The sequence below is a fragment of the Pongo pygmaeus genome, chromosome 9 (assembly GCF_028885625.2).
Source record: "Pongo pygmaeus isolate AG05252 chromosome 9, NHGRI_mPonPyg2-v2.0_pri, whole genome shotgun sequence".
Lineage (NCBI taxonomy): Eukaryota > Metazoa > Chordata > Mammalia > Primates > Hominidae > Pongo > Pongo pygmaeus.
The window spans coordinates 71,710,547-71,731,319 of NC_072382.2; the positions used below are offsets into that span (position 1 = coordinate 71,710,547).

General features: G+C 35.4%; 1 protein-coding gene and 1 pseudogene across 1 annotated transcript; both read left to right on the plus strand.

Moving 5' to 3' along the window:
• Positions 1–573: 573 nt before the first annotated feature.
• On the plus strand, positions 574–1,520 carry LOC129008679 (olfactory receptor 51F2-like; annotated as a pseudogene).
• A 14,895-nt stretch (positions 1,521–16,415) lies between these two features.
• Positions 16,416–17,366, plus strand: LOC129008833 (olfactory receptor 51F2-like). The gene has a single exon (XM_054441273.2). It carries the CDS (start codon positions 16,416–16,418, stop codon positions 17,364–17,366), a length of 951 nt encoding a protein of 316 aa, XP_054297248.2.
• Positions 17,367–20,773: the final 3,407 nt, after the last annotated feature.

Sequence of the window (20,773 nt, forward strand, 5' to 3'; positions counted from 1 at the left end):
ATACTGAATATCTATTATGAGCAAGCAACTCCACTAAACAAGGATTAGTCCAAAATACCCCTTATTCTCATAATCCAGTTGAAGGATGAAAAATTTAATCAAAACAATGAGAGTACAAGAGAATAAGTGGTAAACATCAAATAAATGTATTTAAATAAATTGAAGTTAAATTGAAATTAATTAAATGTCTTAGTTCAGGGATTAATCTCACAGACAAAATATTGAATGAAAGAAGCTAAACACCAACAGTATATAATACATGATTCTATTTATATAAAAATCAAGTATAGGAAGAGATAATTATTGTAATAAAAGTCAGAATAATGGTTACTATTCGAGAGGACATTGATGAGGATGTGGAATTAAGAGGCCTTCTGGGATGCTGGCAATGTTCAATTAGTTGATCTTGGGCATGGTTACACAGGTACAGATGGATGTCAAACTTCCTTGAGCTGTACTCTAAAGTTTTATGCATTTTACTCAATGTATATTAAACTTCAACTAAAATAATTTAAAAATTCTAAATTTAGGAAGTCAAGATCCTACAGGAGAATTCTGCTCCCAAAGGCCATAATGCCAATCTTCCATAATTCCACTTCCCCTACTTTCCTCTTGACGGGGATCCCTGCACTTGAATGGGCCCATGTCTGGATCTCCATCCCCATCTGCTGCCTCTATTTAACTGCCCTTTCTGGGAATACCCTGATCCTTTTTGTCATCCTCACTGAGCCAACCCTCCATGAGCCCATGTACTATTTCCTCTCCATGTTGTCCACCACTGACATTGGCTTATGCATCTCTACACTGGTGACAGTGCTGGGAATATTCTGGCTCAATGCTCGGGAGATCAGCTTTAACACTTGTTTATCATAGATGTTCTTCATTCACCTCTTCACTTTCATGGAACCTTCAGTGCTCCTGGCTATGGCCTTTGATCATTTTGTGGCCATTTCTAACCCTTTAAGATATGCTACCATTCTAACTCATGCAAGAATTGCACAGATTGGTTTGGCAGTCATTACCAGGGGGACTGTCATTTTGACACCACTAATCCTACCTCTTAAGCGACTGTCATTCTGCCACAGCCACGTGCTCTGTCACTCCTACTGTTTCCACCCTGATGTGATGAAACTCTCATGTTCAGACACAAATATCGACAGTGCACTAGGATTAACTGCAATCATCTCTACTGCCGGAGTGGACTCCATCTTTATCTTGCTCTCCTATCTGCTGATCATTCGCTCAGTTCTCAGCATTGCATCCCCAGAGGAGAGGAAGAAGGCCTTCAGCACCTGCATTTCTCATATCACTGCTGTTGGCATATTCTACATCCCTTTGATCAGCCTGTCCTTTGTTCACAGATTTAGAAAACATGCCCCGCCCTATGTGCCCACCCTCATTGCTAACGTATACTTGCTCATCCCCTCTGTGATGAATCCCCCATCATCTACAGTGTGAAAACAAAGCAGATTCAGAAAGCTGTGCTCAAATTTGTATGTTCCAAGGGAATTCATATTTAACATGTACTACTCCTATAAAGGCTTATTTCAAAGTCTAGAAAATTTACCACAAATTGGAGTTATAAACCCATGCATGCAATTTTAGAGTTGAGTGAAACTAAATGCCATCCAATTCAAATGTCTCCACAATGTGATTATCATTGCTAAGCAATCTCTCTTTTCTACCATCAAAATACTAATTCAGATTCTCACTATCTTAGTTATCTTGTTCCAATAGATGACTAACTGAATGAATGTTTCTATGCTGTTTCTGCTCAACAATCACGATTCACTTTGAATTAAGATTCCAAATATCCAGCCCTAAGAACATTTTAAAAAGAAACAAATAAATATATATATTATTTTTGTTTCACATGCACCAACTAAATGAAGCAGCAAATCCTGTCTATGGTAATTTCCTCAACAATTTAGGCCTAAACTTTCTTTAAATTTCATTCACTTTTTTCTCTTTTCCCATACTCTGCAGTCTAAAAATGCCAGTCTGCTTACGACTTCTTCAAATGCATGCAGTTTTTTCATGGTGGACTTCACTGTTGACTCCACTTCCACTTTAACACCCACTGCACCATGAAGTTCTACTTAGGTTTCAAGGCTCATCTTTAAATATCTTCCTCATTAAATATTTTATGATTGCTCCAATGATATTTGTTCTCTCCTCATAATTTTCCCTTCATATTGCTTTGTTCATATCAGTTTTGCCTTTATATGTGTGAACACCTGTGTGTATATTATTATAGCTTTCACAAGACTGTACATTTCCTAAATAAAAAGTCTTGATTTTATTTGAAGGCTCTGTAATACTCAGCAGAACACCTTTCACATAGTAGATACTTATTGATAGTTGTTGAATTGAACTATACAGAGAAACCTATCAAATAATCTATTTAAACAATTCCAGTGATAACTCCTTTGATTCAATATTTGACATGTGTAACACAAGAAATTTCTCTTTCAACTGAGTAAAATTTTTCTGCCTATATTATCTAGTAATTGATCATAGTTCTAACTTTCCAAACTGCATAGTTGAATGGCTATTGTGGAACTTTAGGTCTTAGAAAGTTGTCCCTGTTTGGTCCCACATCCAATAAATCTGTATTTCTTGTCTATTCTTTAAAAAAAAAATAGATTTAGGGGGCAAAGTTTTGTTACATGGATATATTGCATAGTGGTGAAGTCTGGGCTTTTAGTATAGGCGTCATCCAAATAGAGTACATTACACCCATTAAATCATTTCTCCTCCCATATCCCACTTCCACCCTCCTACCCTTCTCAGTTATCAATGTCTATTATTCCACTCTAAATGGCCATATGTGCACATTATTTATCCCCTATTTATAAGTGAGAGCATGCAGTATTTTACTTTCTGTTTCTGAGTTATTTCATTTAAGATAATGTCCTCTAGTCCCATCAATGTTACTGCAAAAAACATCACTTCATTCTTTTTTATGACTGAGTATGATTCCATGGTATATACTCACCACATTTTCTTTATCCAATCATCCACTGGTGGACACTTAGATTGATTCCATATTTTGCTATTGTGAGGAGTACTGTGATAAACACATGAATACAGGTTTTAGAATATATAATAATTTATTTTCCTTTAGGAAACTACTCAATAGTGGAATTGCCAGCTCAAATAGTAGTTCAATTTTTAGTTCCTTGAGAAATCTCCATGTAGTTTTCCATACAGGTACTGGTAATTTACATTCCCACCAACAGTGTGTAAATGTTCTCTTTTCTCCACATCCTCACAAACATCTGCTATTTTTTGACAATTTAATAATAGCCCTTCTGATAGGTATCTCATTGTGGTTTTAATTTGCACTTCTCTGGTGATTAGTGGTGTTGAGCAATTTTCATAAGCTTGTTGGCCATTTGTATGTCTTTAGAAAACTGTCTGATAATGTCCTTTGCCCACGTTTTAATACTTATTTGTTATTTGTTGTTGTTGAGATGTTTGAATTCCTCGTAGATTCTGAATATTAGTCATTTGTTAGATGCACAAATGGTAAATATTTTCTCCCCTTCTGCAAGTTATCTGTTCACTCTGTTGATTAATTTCTTTTGCTGGGCAGAAGCTTCATAGTTTAATTAAGTCCCCTTTATCTATTTTTGCTTCTGTTGCATTTGCTTTTGAGGTCTTAGTCATGAACTCCTTGCCAAGGCAAATGTCCATAAAAGTTTTTCCTAGCTTTTCTTCTAATATTTTTATAACTTCAGGTCTTACATTTGAGTCTTTATTCCATCTTGAGTTAAATTTTGTATATGGTGAGAGATAGGGGTCCAGGTTCATTTTGCATGTGGCAATCCGATTTTCCCAGCACCATTTATTTAATAGGGTTTCTGTTCTTTCCCCAGTGTATGTTTTTGACAACACTGTCACAGATCAGCCGGCCGTAGATATGTGGATTTATTTCTGGGTTCTCTAATCTGTTTAATTGGTCAATGTGTCTATTTTTATACCAGTACTATGCTCTTTTGCTTACTATAGCCTTGTAGTACAATTTCAAGTCAAATAATGTGATGCCTACAGCTTTGTTCTTTTTGCTTAGGATTCTTTTGGCTATTCAGGCTCCTTTTTTATAAGAATTTTAGATTTTTTTTAATTCTGTGAAAAAAATGATTTTGGTAATTTGTTAGGTGTTACATTGAATCTGCAGATTGCTTTGGCAGTATGGTCATTTTAACAATACTGATTTTTTGATCCATGATTAAGGGATATTTTTCCATTTGTCTGTATCATCTACATTTTTTTCTTAGTATTTTGTAGTTTTTCTTGTAGAAATCTTTTACCTCCTTGATTAAATGAATTCCTACATATTCTTTGTAGCTATTATAAATGAGGTTGAGTTCTTAATTTGGTTCTCAGCTAGATAGCTATTGTCATTTAGAAATGCTACTGATTTTTGTATGTTGATTTTGTATCCTGAAACTTTACTGAATGTATTTATCAAATCTAGGAGTCTTTTGGTGGAGTCTTTAGAAGTTTCTAGGTATATGATCATATCATCATCAAATAGAGATAATTTGATTTCCTCTTTTCCAATTTTGATGCGTTTCATTTTTTCTCTTGCCTGATTGCTCTGACTAGGACTTCCAGTACTATTTTGAATAAAAGTAGTGAAAGTAGGCATCGTTGTCTTGTTTCAGTTCTTAGAGAAAATGTTTTCAACTTTTTCCCATTCGATATGATGTTGGCTGCAGGTTTGTCATACATGGCTTTTCATTTTCAGGTATGTTCCTTCTATGGCTAGTTTCTTGAGGGTTTTTTTCATGAACTCATGCTGAATTTTATCAATTGCTTATTCTGCAACTATTGCCATGATCATTTTTTTTTAAAATCTGCTTATGTGGTGAATCATACTTATTGATTTGCCTATGTTGTGACATCCTTGAATCTGTGGAATAAAACCCACTTCGTTGTTGTGTATTTTTTTTTTTGATGTGCTGTTTGATTCAGTTTGCTAGTATTTTGTTAAGAATTTTTGCATCTATATTCATCAGGGATATTTATCTGTAGTTTTATTTTCATGTGTGTCCATGCCTGGCTTTGGTATTGGTGATACAGTCTGCATAAAATGAGTTAGGGGTAATTCCCCCCTCCTTGATTTTTTGGAACAGTTTTAGTTGGATTGGTACCAACTCTTCTTTCTATGTCTGGTAGAATTTGGCTGTTAATCCATCTGGCTCTGGATTTTTCTTATTTGTGAGGTTTTTTATTACTGATTCAATCTTACTAATCGATATTAGTCTGTTCAGGTTTTCTATTTCTTTCTGGTTCAATTTTTGGAGGTTATATTTCCAGGAATGTATTCATTTCCTTTAGGTTTTCTAGTTTGTGAGTGTAGAGTTGCTCATAGTAGTTTGTGATGATCTTTTGTATTTCTATGATATCAATTGTAATCTCTCCTTTTTCATTTCTGATTGTACTTATTTGAATTTCCTCTCTTCTTTTGTTGGTTAGTCTAGCTAGTTGTCTATCAGTTTTTTTATTTTTTCAAAGAACCAACTTTTCATTTTGTTGGTTGTTTGTATTGTTCTTTTCATATTAATTCCATTTAGTTCTGCTCAGATCTTTGTAATTTATTTTCTCCTGCTAGCTTTGGTTCCATTTGTTCTTGTTTTTCTAGTTTCTTGATGTATGATGTTAGGTTAACTTGTGATCTTTCTATTCTTTTGATGCAGGCATTTAATACTATAAAACTCTCTCTCAGTACTGTTTTTGCTGTATGCCAGAGGTTTTCTTATGTTGCCTATTTTAACACCAAAATATCTTATCTTCACTTTTGGACTCAGTTTAAGCATCAAAATCCTTTACCTAAATCTGTTTCCGTAGAGTTCTCTAGGTCTCCAATCTTACCTTTTTCCTCCTTCTGTTTTCCATAAAACATAAAGACCTCTTTAAAAGGTTTTTAATGAAACATTAATATACAAAAAAAGTTCTCATTAATAAAATATATTTTAGAAAAGGCCAACATCTTCCTTGCTATATTCCCCCAAACCCACTCTCTTTCTGACTTCTCCATAGAGGTAACCATTGCACAGTTTTGATTTTTATCCTTTCTTTTTATATTTGTATACATAGATATGGAAAAATAAAATTTGAAACAAATTTTATCCTTTGTGTTTCAGATAGTAACAGAGTTTCTTAAGGACACTTTTCCTGTTATTTAAATACCGCATAAAACCAACTAAAGAAACTTGCTCATTACCCAGAATTCCTATGGATCTCACTGTCCCTTCATATTTTCTGTTCAACACTTTCCAAGGTATTAGCCCTCTGTGGTTTCAAACCCTACTGGCTAATTTTCTATACCTCTGTCATATCTATTTGGTAAGCTCATTCTGACTGCTACTTCGTTTAGACATAGAAATGCTGTGGAATGCTATATCTAAGGATTACTTCCTCAGGGTCCACTTGCATCAACCAGTCACTAAGAACCCTACCACAATTACTCTAGCTTATTGCCAAGATCAATGACCGGGATTTGGCAGTCTGGTTCACCCTACCCTACTTCAAACATTCATATTTTTACAAATAAGGATAAAATGTGTCACATTTTACAACACTAAACATCCAGCTCAAAGTTTTGTGGCCTTAAGAACTGAGACCAAGAACATGATTATTCCAATTTATAGCGTGTGTGTGTGTGTGTGTGTGTGTGTGTGTGTGTGTGTCAGAGACTTACTCTTGTTGCCCAGGCTGGAGTGCAATGGCACAATCTCAGCTCACTGCAACCTCCACCTCTCGGGTTCAAGTGATTCTCCTGCCTCTGCCTCCCAAGTAACTGGGATTACAGGTACCCACCACAAAGCCTGGCTAATTTTTGTATTTTTAGCAGAGACGGGGTTTCGCCTTGTTGGCCAGGCTCGTCTCAAACTCCTGACCTCGTGATCCACCCACTGGCCTCCCAAAGTACTGGGATTACAGGCGTGAGCCACTATGCCCGGCCCCAATTTATATTCTTATTCATCTTTTAACAACAACAGGTATTTAGCATCTACTGTAAATCAAGTAGTGAGATGGATATTGAGAATACAAACATGAACAAGACTAGCTTCTTGCCTTAAGAGTACTTAATGCCTAGTGAGGAATATAATTTGCAAAGATATAATTTAAAAAATATTGGCTATATAGATTTACCTTCTTTCAAGAAACCTCAATAAAGAACACAAATATTGGATAATTCCTATTATAAGAACTTTAGCCAGTAATTCTACTTTACTGCAACCATGGTATAAAATCAAAAACTGCTTGACATAGAAATAGGAAGAAAGAACACTAAAATGATAGAAATCACTAAAAGTGAGAATTAATAATGTGCGAAAATACTTGAAATAATAATGCAAGTCAATGGGAACATAAGATTGACTATGAAATTTTAATTGACATTCAAATTTTGATAATGGCATCACTTGTCTATGAAGTGTTTTCCAAAGGTTAATCCATAGTCTGAATACATAACAACTATAGTACAAGGCCAAACACATAATTATTGCTTGAGGATCTTGTTAAAAATTTAGATTCCTGCTACATCTCTACCAGGGAATATTATTTGGCATTAAAATTAGCTATCCAGCCATGAAAAGACATTAAAGAAACTTAAATACTTACTACTAGGTGGAAAAAAATTTTGAAAAGACTGTATACTGTATAATTCCAACTATATGACATCTTGGAAAAGGCAAAACTTTGGAGACATTATAAAAATCAGTGGTTTCCAGGAGTGGGGAGGGAGATATAGGAGAATAGACAGAGCACAGAGGACTTTTTAGGGCAATGGAACTATTCTGCATGATACTACAATGGAAGGTATGTATCATTACACATGTATCAAATCCATAGAACATACAACACCAACAGTGAACCATAATTTAAACTGGATTAGTGGTGATAATTTCTTGTCAATATTGCCTCATAGATAGTGACGAATGTACAAATGTACCACTCTACTGGGAGATATTATGGAGGGGTAGGCTGTGCATGTGGGGCTGGGAGGCATATATGGGAATTCTGTACTTCCTGCTAAATTTTGCTGTGAACCTAAAACTTATCTAACAAAGTCTATTAAAATGCAGGATTCTGTGCCCTAGCATCTGAATATTTTGTTTTACTAGTTCTGGGATGAGGCCTGAGAATTTGTATTTATAGTAAGATTTCCAAAGTATACCTGATACTCAGCCAGTCTGGGAAGCCACTGAGCTACAAATGCAACTGTATATTTCTTTGTTGTTTATTATTCCAAATCTAAAATATATTTGTTTTGATCTTTGTCTGTGGGGAAGAAAAATCTTTATTTTGATGGAATAACCAGGTGTAAAACCAAGAATATCAGGTGGCTTCAGTGGTTTCCTTCCCGAAGGAGGTATGAAAACTATATGTATACACTTTTTATATTAGTCAAATTTATATTTTTCATAACATCGAATTTTAATAAATCATAGCAAGTCAAAAAAGAAACATCTCAGTAATTGCAATACATGAAACTACGTATAATAAATTCTGGAGATCTGATGTATAGCATGGAGACTATATTAATTATATTGTATTGCATACCGTCTTTGATAAGAGACTGCATATTAAATCTTATCACAAAATATAAAGAAAAAGAGGCAACTATGGAAGGTCATAGATAGGTTAATAACCTTGACTGTGATAATCATTTCACAATGTATATGTATATCAAAACATCACACTACAAATATATATAATTTTTAGCAATTGTCCCTTAATAAATCTAATAAAATTTTTTTAAAGAATAAAAGAAACCACATGGGAGAATAAGTAGATTTGGGCATGCAGAATGACTCCAAAGCACAAAGGCAAAACAAGCAAATACAATTTATCAGAAAGATCCCTTAGGAATAAGTTTTTTTGTGGGGGGAGGTAAATGATCCTCATAGGGCTGGGTTCCTCATAAATATCCTCTATTCTGGGAGCTGAATTGGACCTCAGAGCCCTGCCTCTTCCTCATCCTCTTCACTGAATGTAAGTACAGGGACATCCAAGAGATAATGGTCATGCATTAACGTTAGACAATTTATGTTGACTCATTTTGCAGGAAGAGAATTGTCTTTAAAAGAGAAAATATTTCTAAAAGAAAATTGTAGCAGACATATAAGCACAAAATGCTGTTGAATTGCCTTTGAATTAAGAATTGACAACAGGAAATGTCCTAGTATTTTATTGTTTAAGGCAGCTTAAATTTTTTTAAAAAATAGAGATTATTTCTAATGTGCTAAATCTTCATTCTGAAAATGTCCATAAACAATAAAATTCTGGAAAAAAATCAAGGAAATATGGTCAGTGTGAAACCTAGTTGAGATTTCTTAGATAAAATATTTAAATTATAGTATCCCTGAAGAGTAGAAATAGACATGGGGAGTAAGAATAGTCCTGCTAGGCAAGGTGGCTCACACTTGTAATCCCAGCACTTTTGGAGGCCAAGGCATGAGGATCACTTGAGTCCAGGAGTTTTAGACCAGCCTGGGCAACACATTATCTCTAAAAAAATACAAAAACAAATTAGGTGGTAAGGTAGAGTAAGTCTGTGATCCTACCTGCTCAGGAGGTTGAGGTGGGAGTATCACTTGAGCCCAGGAGGTCAAGGCTGCAGTGAGCGATGATCGTGCCAATACACTCCAGCCTAGATGACACGGTGAGACCCTGTTTCAAAAAACAAACAAACCCGAATAGTCCAAAAACTGAACTTGACTCATTAATGTATAATTCTGTTGTTAAAATAATGTGATTATTTAAGCAAAAACAAAGAATATGGAAAATCTGGGGTCATATGCCTGGAAGTGCAGTGTTGAGCCTCAAAAAGAAGTAATTTGTCCAAATATTAATGATTTATCATTAATAGGGTTTAAGTTTTTAATTATTTGTCTAGTAGTGGGAATGATATTGTATCATTTGTAATAATAGACATTAATTTCCCTAAAGAGATTAGGACATTCATGCCAGGTTGATAAGGAAAAGATGGACATGTCAGTTAACTTAGGTTACATATGTCAGCAGTGTCTATGAAAATGAGCAAAGCTAATCTAAGTATCCATAGCTCAAATCCTTAATACTAACAGCCCCTATTATATAATAGAAACTAATCAATTTTACCGATAGTCTTCATAATTTAACACATAAGGAAATAATTGCTTTTCAATTCTCCTGAATATTGACAAGAAAATGAGTTTTAAATAGAGTAACAAACATCAGGAAGAGAAAAATAAGCCTATCAAGTATCAAATGTTTGAAAATCTGATGCCTGTGCATTTATATGACTACAAAGAGCCAGGGAACAGTGACAGTATACAGCTGTTGAGGGAAAAGAAAAACACATAAACACTTGCCTTTTTAATAATTCACATACATGTGTAACACTACAGTTTATTTTTTATTAAAATTATTGATAAAAATTAATTATTCCACTAATTTTCACCACCATAGAAAAGCATCGATGTGTAGCATAATAGAGCTTTTAACAAATTTTAAATTTACACAGATGGAATTAAAATCCAGCTTTTTCAATAGATGAAAGTGTTCAAATTATTTAACCTTTCTAATTTTTTATCTTGCATGGCTAAAACCCTGTAATCTTATATGATTTTTAAATTTAATGAAATAATTCACATAAACCACACAGTACCAGGCCCGACACATTGCAGGATTCTATCAATGGTAGGTTTCAACTACCTTGCAAAGTAGTTATAACTATTATCATCTCCAATTTGCCAATGAATAAAGAGCATCAACAATATTCTAAGTAAGCCCTTTGGTTCCAAAGTTTTTGTTACTATTAAATATCAAACACCTCCTCTTCTTTCAAACTGTATTACTCAAGATTCTCCAAGAAAAGAGAACCAACTGAATTTCATATATGTATATAAAAATTGAGGAAGGCCATCTGCTTTACTCAGTCCACCAATTCAAATGCTAATCTCTTCTGGAAAAACCTTCCCAGACATACCCAGAAATAATGTTTAATCATATATCTAGGCATCTGGCGACCCAGTCAAGTTGACACATAAAATTAACCATCATAACCCTCCCCTCATGCCCACGTTTTTCCAACTATACTTGGAACTTAGGTCTCAGTCTAGACACCATTATTTGCTGGAAACCATTCCTTACTCCCCAAAAGGAGCTTGTTTCCCTCTTTATGTGCTGTCGTAGCATTCCAAATTTACTATCCACACTATAATTCCACTATACTTGTCTTTGTCCTCTAGTCAACTACTCATGATGAGGTCAGGGACTTTGTTGTGATTAACATTTAATTTCCTATGCCTTGTCCACAGTAGATGTACAGTACATATTTGCTGAATTACTGAATATATCTGTCTGATTTTCAGTATTTGTGATTGTATTAAAGTGACTGTTTTGTCACATAGCATTGGAAACTCACCACTGCTCCATTTCTGGCTCATGCTGTGCATTAGAGCAGGGTTTCTTAGAAGTACTATCTCACAGGCTCCCTCTTGCTGGTTCTAGGTTTGTCCTCTGTATGGCACACAGATCAAATGTAATTATTTTCCAGTAAAGCAACATTCAACCATTTGAACATAGCCATATGTTTGTTCTTAGTCTTCTCTTTTTCTGGCTGATTATATATTTTGTAACTTCCAAGCATCCATTTTTTCTTTATGCACCCATTATTGTACTTTCTTTTTCTTGTTGTTTTTGGTTTGTTGTTGTTGTTGTTGTTGTTTTATTTTACTTTAAGTTCCAGGATACATGTGCAGAATGTGCAGGTTTGTCACATAGGAATATGTGTGCTATGGTGGTTTGCTGCACCTATTGACCCATCCTCTAAGTTCCCTCCCCTCCCCCACCCACCCCCAACAGACCCTCATGTGTGTTGTTCCCCTCCCTGTGTCCATGTGTTCTCATTGCTCAACTCTCACTTATGAGTGAGAACATGTGGTGTTTGGTTTTCTGTTCCTGTATTAGTTTGCTGAGGATGATGTCTTCCAGCTTCATCCATGTCCCTGCAAAGGACATGATCTCATTCCTTTTTGTGACGGCATAGTATGCATGGTATTCATGTACCATATTTTCTTTATCCAGCATATCATTGATGGGCATTTGGGTTGGTTACCTGACTTTGCTATTGTAAACAGTGCTGCAATAAACATACATGCTCATGTGTCTTTATAGTAGAATGATTTATATTCCTTTAGGTATATACCCAGTAATGGGATTGCTGGGTCAAATGGTATTGCTGGATCTAGATCTTTGAGACCTCAGAAATAACACTACACATCTACAACTATTCGCTCTTTCACAAAACTGACAAAAATAAGCAATGGGAAAAGGATCTCCTATTCAACAAATGGTGCTGGGAAAACTGGCTAGCCATATGCAGAAAACTGAAACTGGACCCTTTCCTTACACCTTATACAAAAATTAACTCGAGATGAATTAAAGACTTAAATATAAAACCCAAAACCATAAAATCCCTAGAAGAAAACCTAGGCAATACCATTCAGGACAGGCATAAGCAAAGACTTCATGATGAAAATGCCAAAAGCAATTGCAACAAAAGCTAATATTGTCCTTTCAATACACCTTGGCAAGAACAAGACTAATAAAATCAATGCTTTTAGGCCACTGGAATACCATGTAATAAAATTAATGTCATTCTGTGGAAGGGACTAAAATGTCTCTAAGGTACTTTCCAGTTATAAAATTCTAGGACTCTACATGACTCTAAAATGGTATGAATTAAGATATTTAAATTCAATGTTCCAGGTTGTCTTAGAGGAGATGTCCAAAGCCAAAATGTAATTTCTTTTTTTTTTTTTTTTTGAGAGTTTCACTCTTGTTGCCCAGGTTGGAGTACAGTGGTGCAATCTCGGCTCACTGCAACCTCTGCTTCCCGGGTTCAAGCGATTCTCCTGCCTCAGCCTCCCGAGTAGTTGGGATTACAGGCACCCGCTCTCATGCCCAGCTAATTTTTTGTATTTTTAGTAGAGATGAGGTTTCACTATGTTGGCCAGGCTGGTCTCGAACTCCTGACCTCGTGATCTGCCTGCCTCGGCCTCCCAAAGTGCTGGAATTACAGGCATGAGCCACCGCCCCCAGCCCCAAAATATTATTTCTTTGTAAATCCTCCTGCTGTGACTTTCCTGCCTATGACCACTGTTTTTCAATACTAACTTTCTTGGTAATTTATTTTATTTAAATTAAATGAGTTTAAATTTCTATTGATGGTTCTAGCCATAAGTGCATTATTTTTTATTATAACTTTATTCTTCTAATATGTATAACTGTTAAAATGTTCTTCTAAAATTATCTGATGAATAAGGATCTTATTTTTATTTTTTATATTAATTTTGGAATGATGTCAGGAAACTGAATGATAAACTGATTTTATTTTAGTTAATATACTCTTCCATCAAATAAGCAGTTAATGGAACAAGAATCACTTCATAATCAGCAAAGTGGCTATTCCATACTCACTATAATCCATACCTGAAATTTTCTATATGAGACCTTTTCCATAATATTTCATGTATTTAGGATATTAAATAATGCCCATAAGCTTATTGTTGTGACATTTTTAACTGCAATTACATTGAATTAAAAAATGGAGATTATCTAAGTCAACCCTTCTTACTATTAACATTAAATGGCAAGACCAAAGACATATGGCTATTTTGTGGCTGATTCAAAACTGAGCAGCCTTAGATGAAAAATATGCCAGCTTCTCAGTGGCCTATAAGAGCAGGAGTAAAAGCTGAGACTGGACAGCAATAGTAGATAGAGATAACAAAAAAAAAAAAAGTAGTCAACAATACAACATGCAGTCCCAAGAGGTATCATAAAGTAAGATTTGGAGCTAGAATGTTTCACTAGTGAAGGAGGTAAAATTGTGTGGCTATAACACAGCTGCATGAGTATATTCTCCATATCAAGTGGTTGGAGTCATCATAGTTCTGAATATCTGTGAATGACCAGTGGGATTCTAGCCAATGCCTAGGTCTAGAGAAAAGTGCCCCATCTTCTTGAGGTCAAGAAGAACAAAACATTAATATTCAAAGCACTACCAGATTGGCTTAGTGAGGGTCTTAGCAAGACTTTCCAGTACCTAAGAGTCCCAGATGACAAGAGTAAAGTCAACATGGAAAAGAAGAAAGCGAAGAGAAGAAAACTCACCTAGGACCTCACCTGCATAGCAATAAGACTCATTTCAGATGCTACTTCCTGATGGAGTTAAAAGCTCGAGTGTTATTTACCTTGATGAAGATAGACTTTGAAAGCATACTGTCCTGAGTCTTGTATGTCAGCAAAGGGTGGCAATAATTGCAACAATATTAGGCTAGAAAGGGAAGTGCCTGGTATCAGGCCTCTGCGTATCTAGTTCACTCCTATCCCTGAAGCTTAATACAGCTGGCTTTTAAAAGACTAATGGCTAAAGGTGGTGTTACAGATAATTTTCTTCAAAAGTTATATATCAACTCAGCTATTGTGACAACAGATAAGAAAATCAAGAATCAAGATCAGAAGTGTAAACCTAGACTAGAAACAACTCTAGCAAGGTACAGGTAAAATCCATTTACCAAGAAATAGCAAATGGGCTATTTTGACTTGTATAGAATTATTTCTTTATATAAAATTATTTTCTTAAAAGGCTACATATATATAATGTATGATAAAGTTCCATGATAATAGAGGTTTTTTTTTTCTTAAGACAGGTTAGTTTAATTTTATAGAAGGAATGCTTTCAAAAATTCAAATGACATAATTAGAGAAAAAAGTGACAAAAAATGAAGAGATGAATACTGATTATAACTTATTCCCTGGACAAAAGGCTATTTATTTCTGTAATTATTGACCAAAGCCTGACAATTCCATAATTAGATGAGGTAAAAGCCAAATTCTTTTTTACATATATTACTGTTTCAAAACAATCCTAGTGGCAGAATTCTGACTGCTGAGACCAGAACTGCTCATAAAATCTGGAAGTGTTTTTCTTTATCACAAGGCCCTGTAGATGGACAAATTTAAACATCAGATGAAAACACCCCTTAAGCTGATAGAACTTCACTTTTCTGGTTGATGAGATATTTTCTCACAGTGGCAGTCTTAACCAGTAAGAATCTGCAAAACCACATTATGAATGAGAAGCAAAATAAGGTGCTTCATGTCCTCCTGCCTCCTCAGTCCAGCCTCTAATGCCCACATCTGTACAAAACTGCCCAGATCTCCTGTCTTCATTTGTCTTGATTTTCTTTCTTTGCAAAGAAAGCAAATTGCAAAAGCAGACACAGGAAGGGAGGCAGCAAGAGAAGTAAGAAGGAAAGGTGGCAAACATGAATGTTCCTTGGACAGTTACCAAAGCAGGAGCTGAATATGTTTCTTGTGGGCCATCAGTGGAATTCTTGTTTTAAAAAAAACCCAGCCAGGCTTAGTGGCTTACACCTGTAGTCCTACTGCTTGAAAAGCTGAGGCAAGAGCATCACTTGAGGCCAAGAGTTTGAGTCTCCACAAAAAGCAAACAAACGAAAAATAGTGGGGCATGGTGGCTAGAGTCTGTAGTCCTAGCCACTCAGGAAACTGAGACAAGAGGAGTTTGAGAAAGCAGTGAGCCATGATTGTACCATGCAGTAGAGTTTTTAAACAAATATTCACATACATGTATATTTTTCTTAAATAACAAATTTTACTTTTAAAAATGAATACCACTTTGAATTCCCCAATTAACTTATGGTATTTTCAAATTACTTTTGATCTCTTTGTGTGGACAGTACAAAGGAATGGAGAAACTGACTAGGGTCAAAGTGAAAGAGGACCAAAAGTATCCCTGGGTTTTTTTGTTTTTGTGTCTGTTTTTGTTTTGTTTTGTTTCAGACAGAGTTTCACTCTTGTTGCCCAGGCTGGAGTGCAAAGGCGTGATCTCGGCTCACCACAACCTCCGCCTCCCGGGTTCAAGCGATTCTCCTGCCTCAGTCTCCCAAGTAGCTGGGATTACAGGCATGCACCACCACACCTGGCTAATTTTGTATTTTTAGTAGAGACAGGGTTTCTCCATGTTGGTCAGGCTGGTCTCAAACTCCCGACTTCAGGTGATCCACCCACCTCGGCCTCCCAAAGCGCTGGGATTACAGGCATGAGTCACCGCGCCTGGCCACCTCTGGGTTTTAAAAAAAAGAGGTGCTATTCTCTATTGTGAATCAGGAAACAAGAATCGTGAAGAGGAAGTTCAACTCAGCAGGGAAAAAAAATATCAAAACTGGGAATTAGAAAGGAGACATTAAAATCCTAAAAATAATCTCCAATTTGATTTATCTGACTACAGTTAGTAGAAATCATAACAAAACTGATGAATGGTTTTATCATTTCTCATTCTAGGACGTTTATTGCAACAGAATTATTCTTCCATAGTAATCATGTCATCTTTTCTTAGCATCACTTCCTCTTCTCTGATCTTTTTCCTGACTGGAGTTCCAGTACTAGAAGTTGCTCATGCCTGGATCTCCATCCCCTTCTGCTGTCTCTACATAACTGCTGTCTCTGGAAATGGCATCATTCTATTTGTCATCATCACTGAGTCCAGTCTCCACAAACCTATGTACTATTTCCTCTCTATGCTCTCAACCACTGACCTGGGCTTGTGTGTTTCGACACTAGTCACTATGCTGGGCATATTATGGTTCAATGCAAGACAGATCAGTTTCCACGCCTGTGTTGCCCAGATGTTCTTCATTCAACTTTTTACTGTCATGGAGTCCTCAGTGCTCCTGGCAATGGCCTTTGATCACTTCATTGCCATTTGTAACCCACTGAGGTATACTACCATCTTGACTGATTCCAGGATCGTCAAAGTATGGTTTGCCATCCTTGTCAGGGGGACCATGATCCTATTGCCTCTGGCCCTACTTCTTAAACGTCTGTCCTTCTGCCGAAGTCATGTGCTCCATCATTCCTACTGTTTCCATCCTGATATCACCCAGCTCTCATGTTCTGACAATAAGAGCAACAGTGTTTTAGGACTCACTGCCCTCCTAGTTACTGCAGGAGTGGACTCCATCTTTATTCTTCTCTCCTATATCCTGATTATTAAGACCGTCCTAAGCATTGCTTCCCCAGAGGAGCGGCATAAGGTCTTTAGCACTTGTATCTCCTACATAGGTGCTGTTGCCATTTTCTACATCCCTCTCATTAGTTTGTGCTTTGTCCATAGGTTTGGGAAAAGAGCGCCTCCTTATGCACACACTCTTATGGCCAATGCGTATTTGCTTATTCCACCAGGGATGAATCCTATTATTTATAGTGTGAAAACCAAGCAGATCCATAGGGCCATTAAAAAAATCCTTTTTCCCAAGGAATCTGTGTGGTGACTCTAATACTTCTGAAATAAAATCTACTCCCTTCTTATCAACTCCAAGACATAGTGTTTAATCAATAATTCCTTATATCAGTGACCTCACATTTTTTTTAAGTAGAAGGTTGCATAGGGGATGCAGTTCGGTGGAAATTTATTCTTTATATTCAATAGAATTACTATTAATCTACTCTTAAGGGATGAACAATGAAATATCTTAATATTATGAAAATGTTACTAAAGGTTTGGAAGTATGAATAATAATGGCTGAAATGAGCACTTTCTTCATGAGACCAAACCTCCAAAATTACATGTAAAACAGTAAGTCATATATTCCGTTCTATTTGAATTTTAAATATACCTAATAAAATTATTAAGCGTTTTTTACTTTTTGATTAAATTAGAACTATTGTCTATTACTCTGAAATATAATTTAATCACCACTGATTCATTCTTTCATTTACTGAGGGTCTACTATTGCCAGATGCTGAACAATATTACAGAGTGGCAGAAACAAACAAAATATTGTTATAATTTTTGAAATACACAGATTAAAAAACAACCATTCAAAATCTAATTACTATGTAATATGTTAGGATATATAGATACTGGCAACAGGAGTAATAAGAATATATAAGACAAATGTTAAATCCAGCCTGGGAACCATCACAATGTGTTGTTTGAGCTATAAGGTAAGGGGAGAGATCCATTTCTGTAATGATAGCATGAGGAGCTCTGAGGACACACTATTCAAGGGAACGACCATAAACAGTGAGGTACACACACGCACACACACGCATGTATATCTATATATATAGCTATACAACCATATAGATATATACACACACACACATATAGTGATATAGACATAAACATTTAAATTCTCTGGAAATTGCTCTAAGGGCATACAGTCAATGAAAAACAATTCAAGAAAATGTATTAAATCATTGTAAAAACAGTGAGATTCTGTGGTGCTTGAACTAAAGCCAGCTTTGGCCCTTCCCTTCCCCACAGCTAGGCATACTGATAGCTGATAGCTCCACTCCAAGTAGGTGTAGCCAAGAACACAGGGCTTTCTCCTTCTTCCCCCAGAACCTCCTCAGTTCTCAGTCTAGACCACCAGTATGTCTCACCCCAGCTCCATATTGCAGAAGCTAACCTCCAGGTGAGTGAAGCCAAGAGGTCAGTGACTCCCTTCATCCACCCAGCCCTCACTCATAGCTGTACGCCAGGCATAGCTGTCAGAAAATACTGGGGCCCCATCACCCTTTCCCCAGCTCAATCCTAAGCTGCAGTACTCATGCCAAGAGATACAAGCTGAAAATATGATATGCTATTCTGCCTATGCCCTGCTTATGTAAAAGGAGTTTAAGTTCAAGAGGAAAGGGACACAGGGGAATTAAATTAGAAATTAATAATAAAGATTTACAAATTCACAAATATGTGAAAATTAAATAATACATTCCTAAATAACCCATGGGTCATAAAAAAAATCACAAAGGGAATTAGAAAATGGTTTGAGATTAATGAAAGTGAAGACTCCACATACCAAAACTTGTGGGATGAAGCTAAACACTGCTTTAAATAGGAAAATGTACAGCTGTAAATGCCTTTATCAAAAGGAAATAAATCAAGAGCCTAAACTTCCATTTTAAGACACTGAGAAAAAAAGGAAGAACTAACTAAACCTAAATCAAGCAGAAGGAATAAAAGAATGTTTAGATTAGAAATTAATGAAACAGAGAATAGAAAAAACAACAGTCAACAAAACAAAGTTAATTATTTGATACAAGTGAATTAGTAATTTTAAAACTTCTCAAGAAGGAAAACATGGACCTAGATGATTCAGTGGCAAATTTCACTAAACACTTAAAGAAAAATTAATATCAATTCTTCATAAGCTCTTTCAAAAATAGAAGAGTAAATACATTCCAACTCATTTTATGAAGCCATTTTATCATGTCAAAACTATGCAAAGACATCATAGGAAAAGAAAATTGTTAAGATTTCTTGTGAATATAGATGAAAACATCATCAATTAAATATAGCAAACAAAATCCAGCAACATATAAAAAGGATTATACACCATGACTAAGTGAAATTTATTCCAAGAATGCAAAGTTGATTTAACATTAGAAAAAAAAGCTGTAGAACAATGAATAGGATAAAGAACAAAAACTACATGATCATCTCAAAGATGTAGAAGAAGCATTTGACAAGATTCAACTATCATTTTTGATAACAACACTCAACAATGTAGAACAAAAAGGAACTTCATCAACTGATAATAGACATTTATGAAAAATCCACAGGTAATATGATCCTTAATGGAGAAAGTCTGAATATTCCCCTCTGATATAATGAAAAAGACAAGGATGTCCACTCTCATCCATTTTATTCAACATTGCCCTGGAGGTTCTAGCCACAACAGCTAGACAAGGCAAGGAAATAAAATCCAGGGAAAGAAGAAAGTAAAACTATTTCTATTTGCATTGACATCATCTTTTGTATAGAAAATTCTAAGAATTTTCTACTAATTTTTTTAATCTACTAAATATTAAAACTAATAAATGGGTTCAGAAAAGTTGCAGAATAAGAGATAAATAAAAAAAGCAATTGTATTTCCATACACTAAAAATGAACAATCTAAAACTGAAATTAAGAGAAAAATTCCACTTACAATAGCATCAAAAATAATAGATTAGTTAGAAATAAATTCAATTAAAGAGGCATAAGACTTGCACATTGAAAACATCATACACCAAAATATTGCACAAATAAATTAAAGATGGAACAACACGTTATAAATGTAAATGGAACAACATGTCATATTCATGGATTTGAAGACTTAATCTCGCTAAGATGGCTGCAATTTCCAAGTTGGTCTACAAATGTAATGTAATCACCATCAAAATTCAATCTTGCTTCTTTGCATAAATTGTCAAGCTGGTCCTAAAATACATACAGAATTTTAAGGGTTCCGGAAGAGCCAAAATAATCTTGAAAAAGAAGAGCAAAGTTGGGTGTTTCACACTTACTAATATCAAAATTTATTACACAGCTGCCATTATCCAGACAGTACATAGTACTGGCATAGGATAGACATATCCCTCAGTGAAATGGAATTGAGAGTCCAGAAATATACACTCACATGTCCTGTCAGCTAATTTTTAACCAGGGTGTCAAGACAGCTCAATGAAGAAAGAATGGTGTTTTCAACAAATAGCACTGCCACCCAAATTTCCACCAACTAAAAAATGAATATACAAAATGTGATGGAGCCATGCAATGGAATATTTATCCAGCTATAAAAAGGACTGAAGTACTGATACTTGCCACACAATGTATAAACCTCGAAAACAGTGCACTAAATTAAAAAAGCCAGTCACAAATGTCCAATATTGTATGATTCAATTTATATAA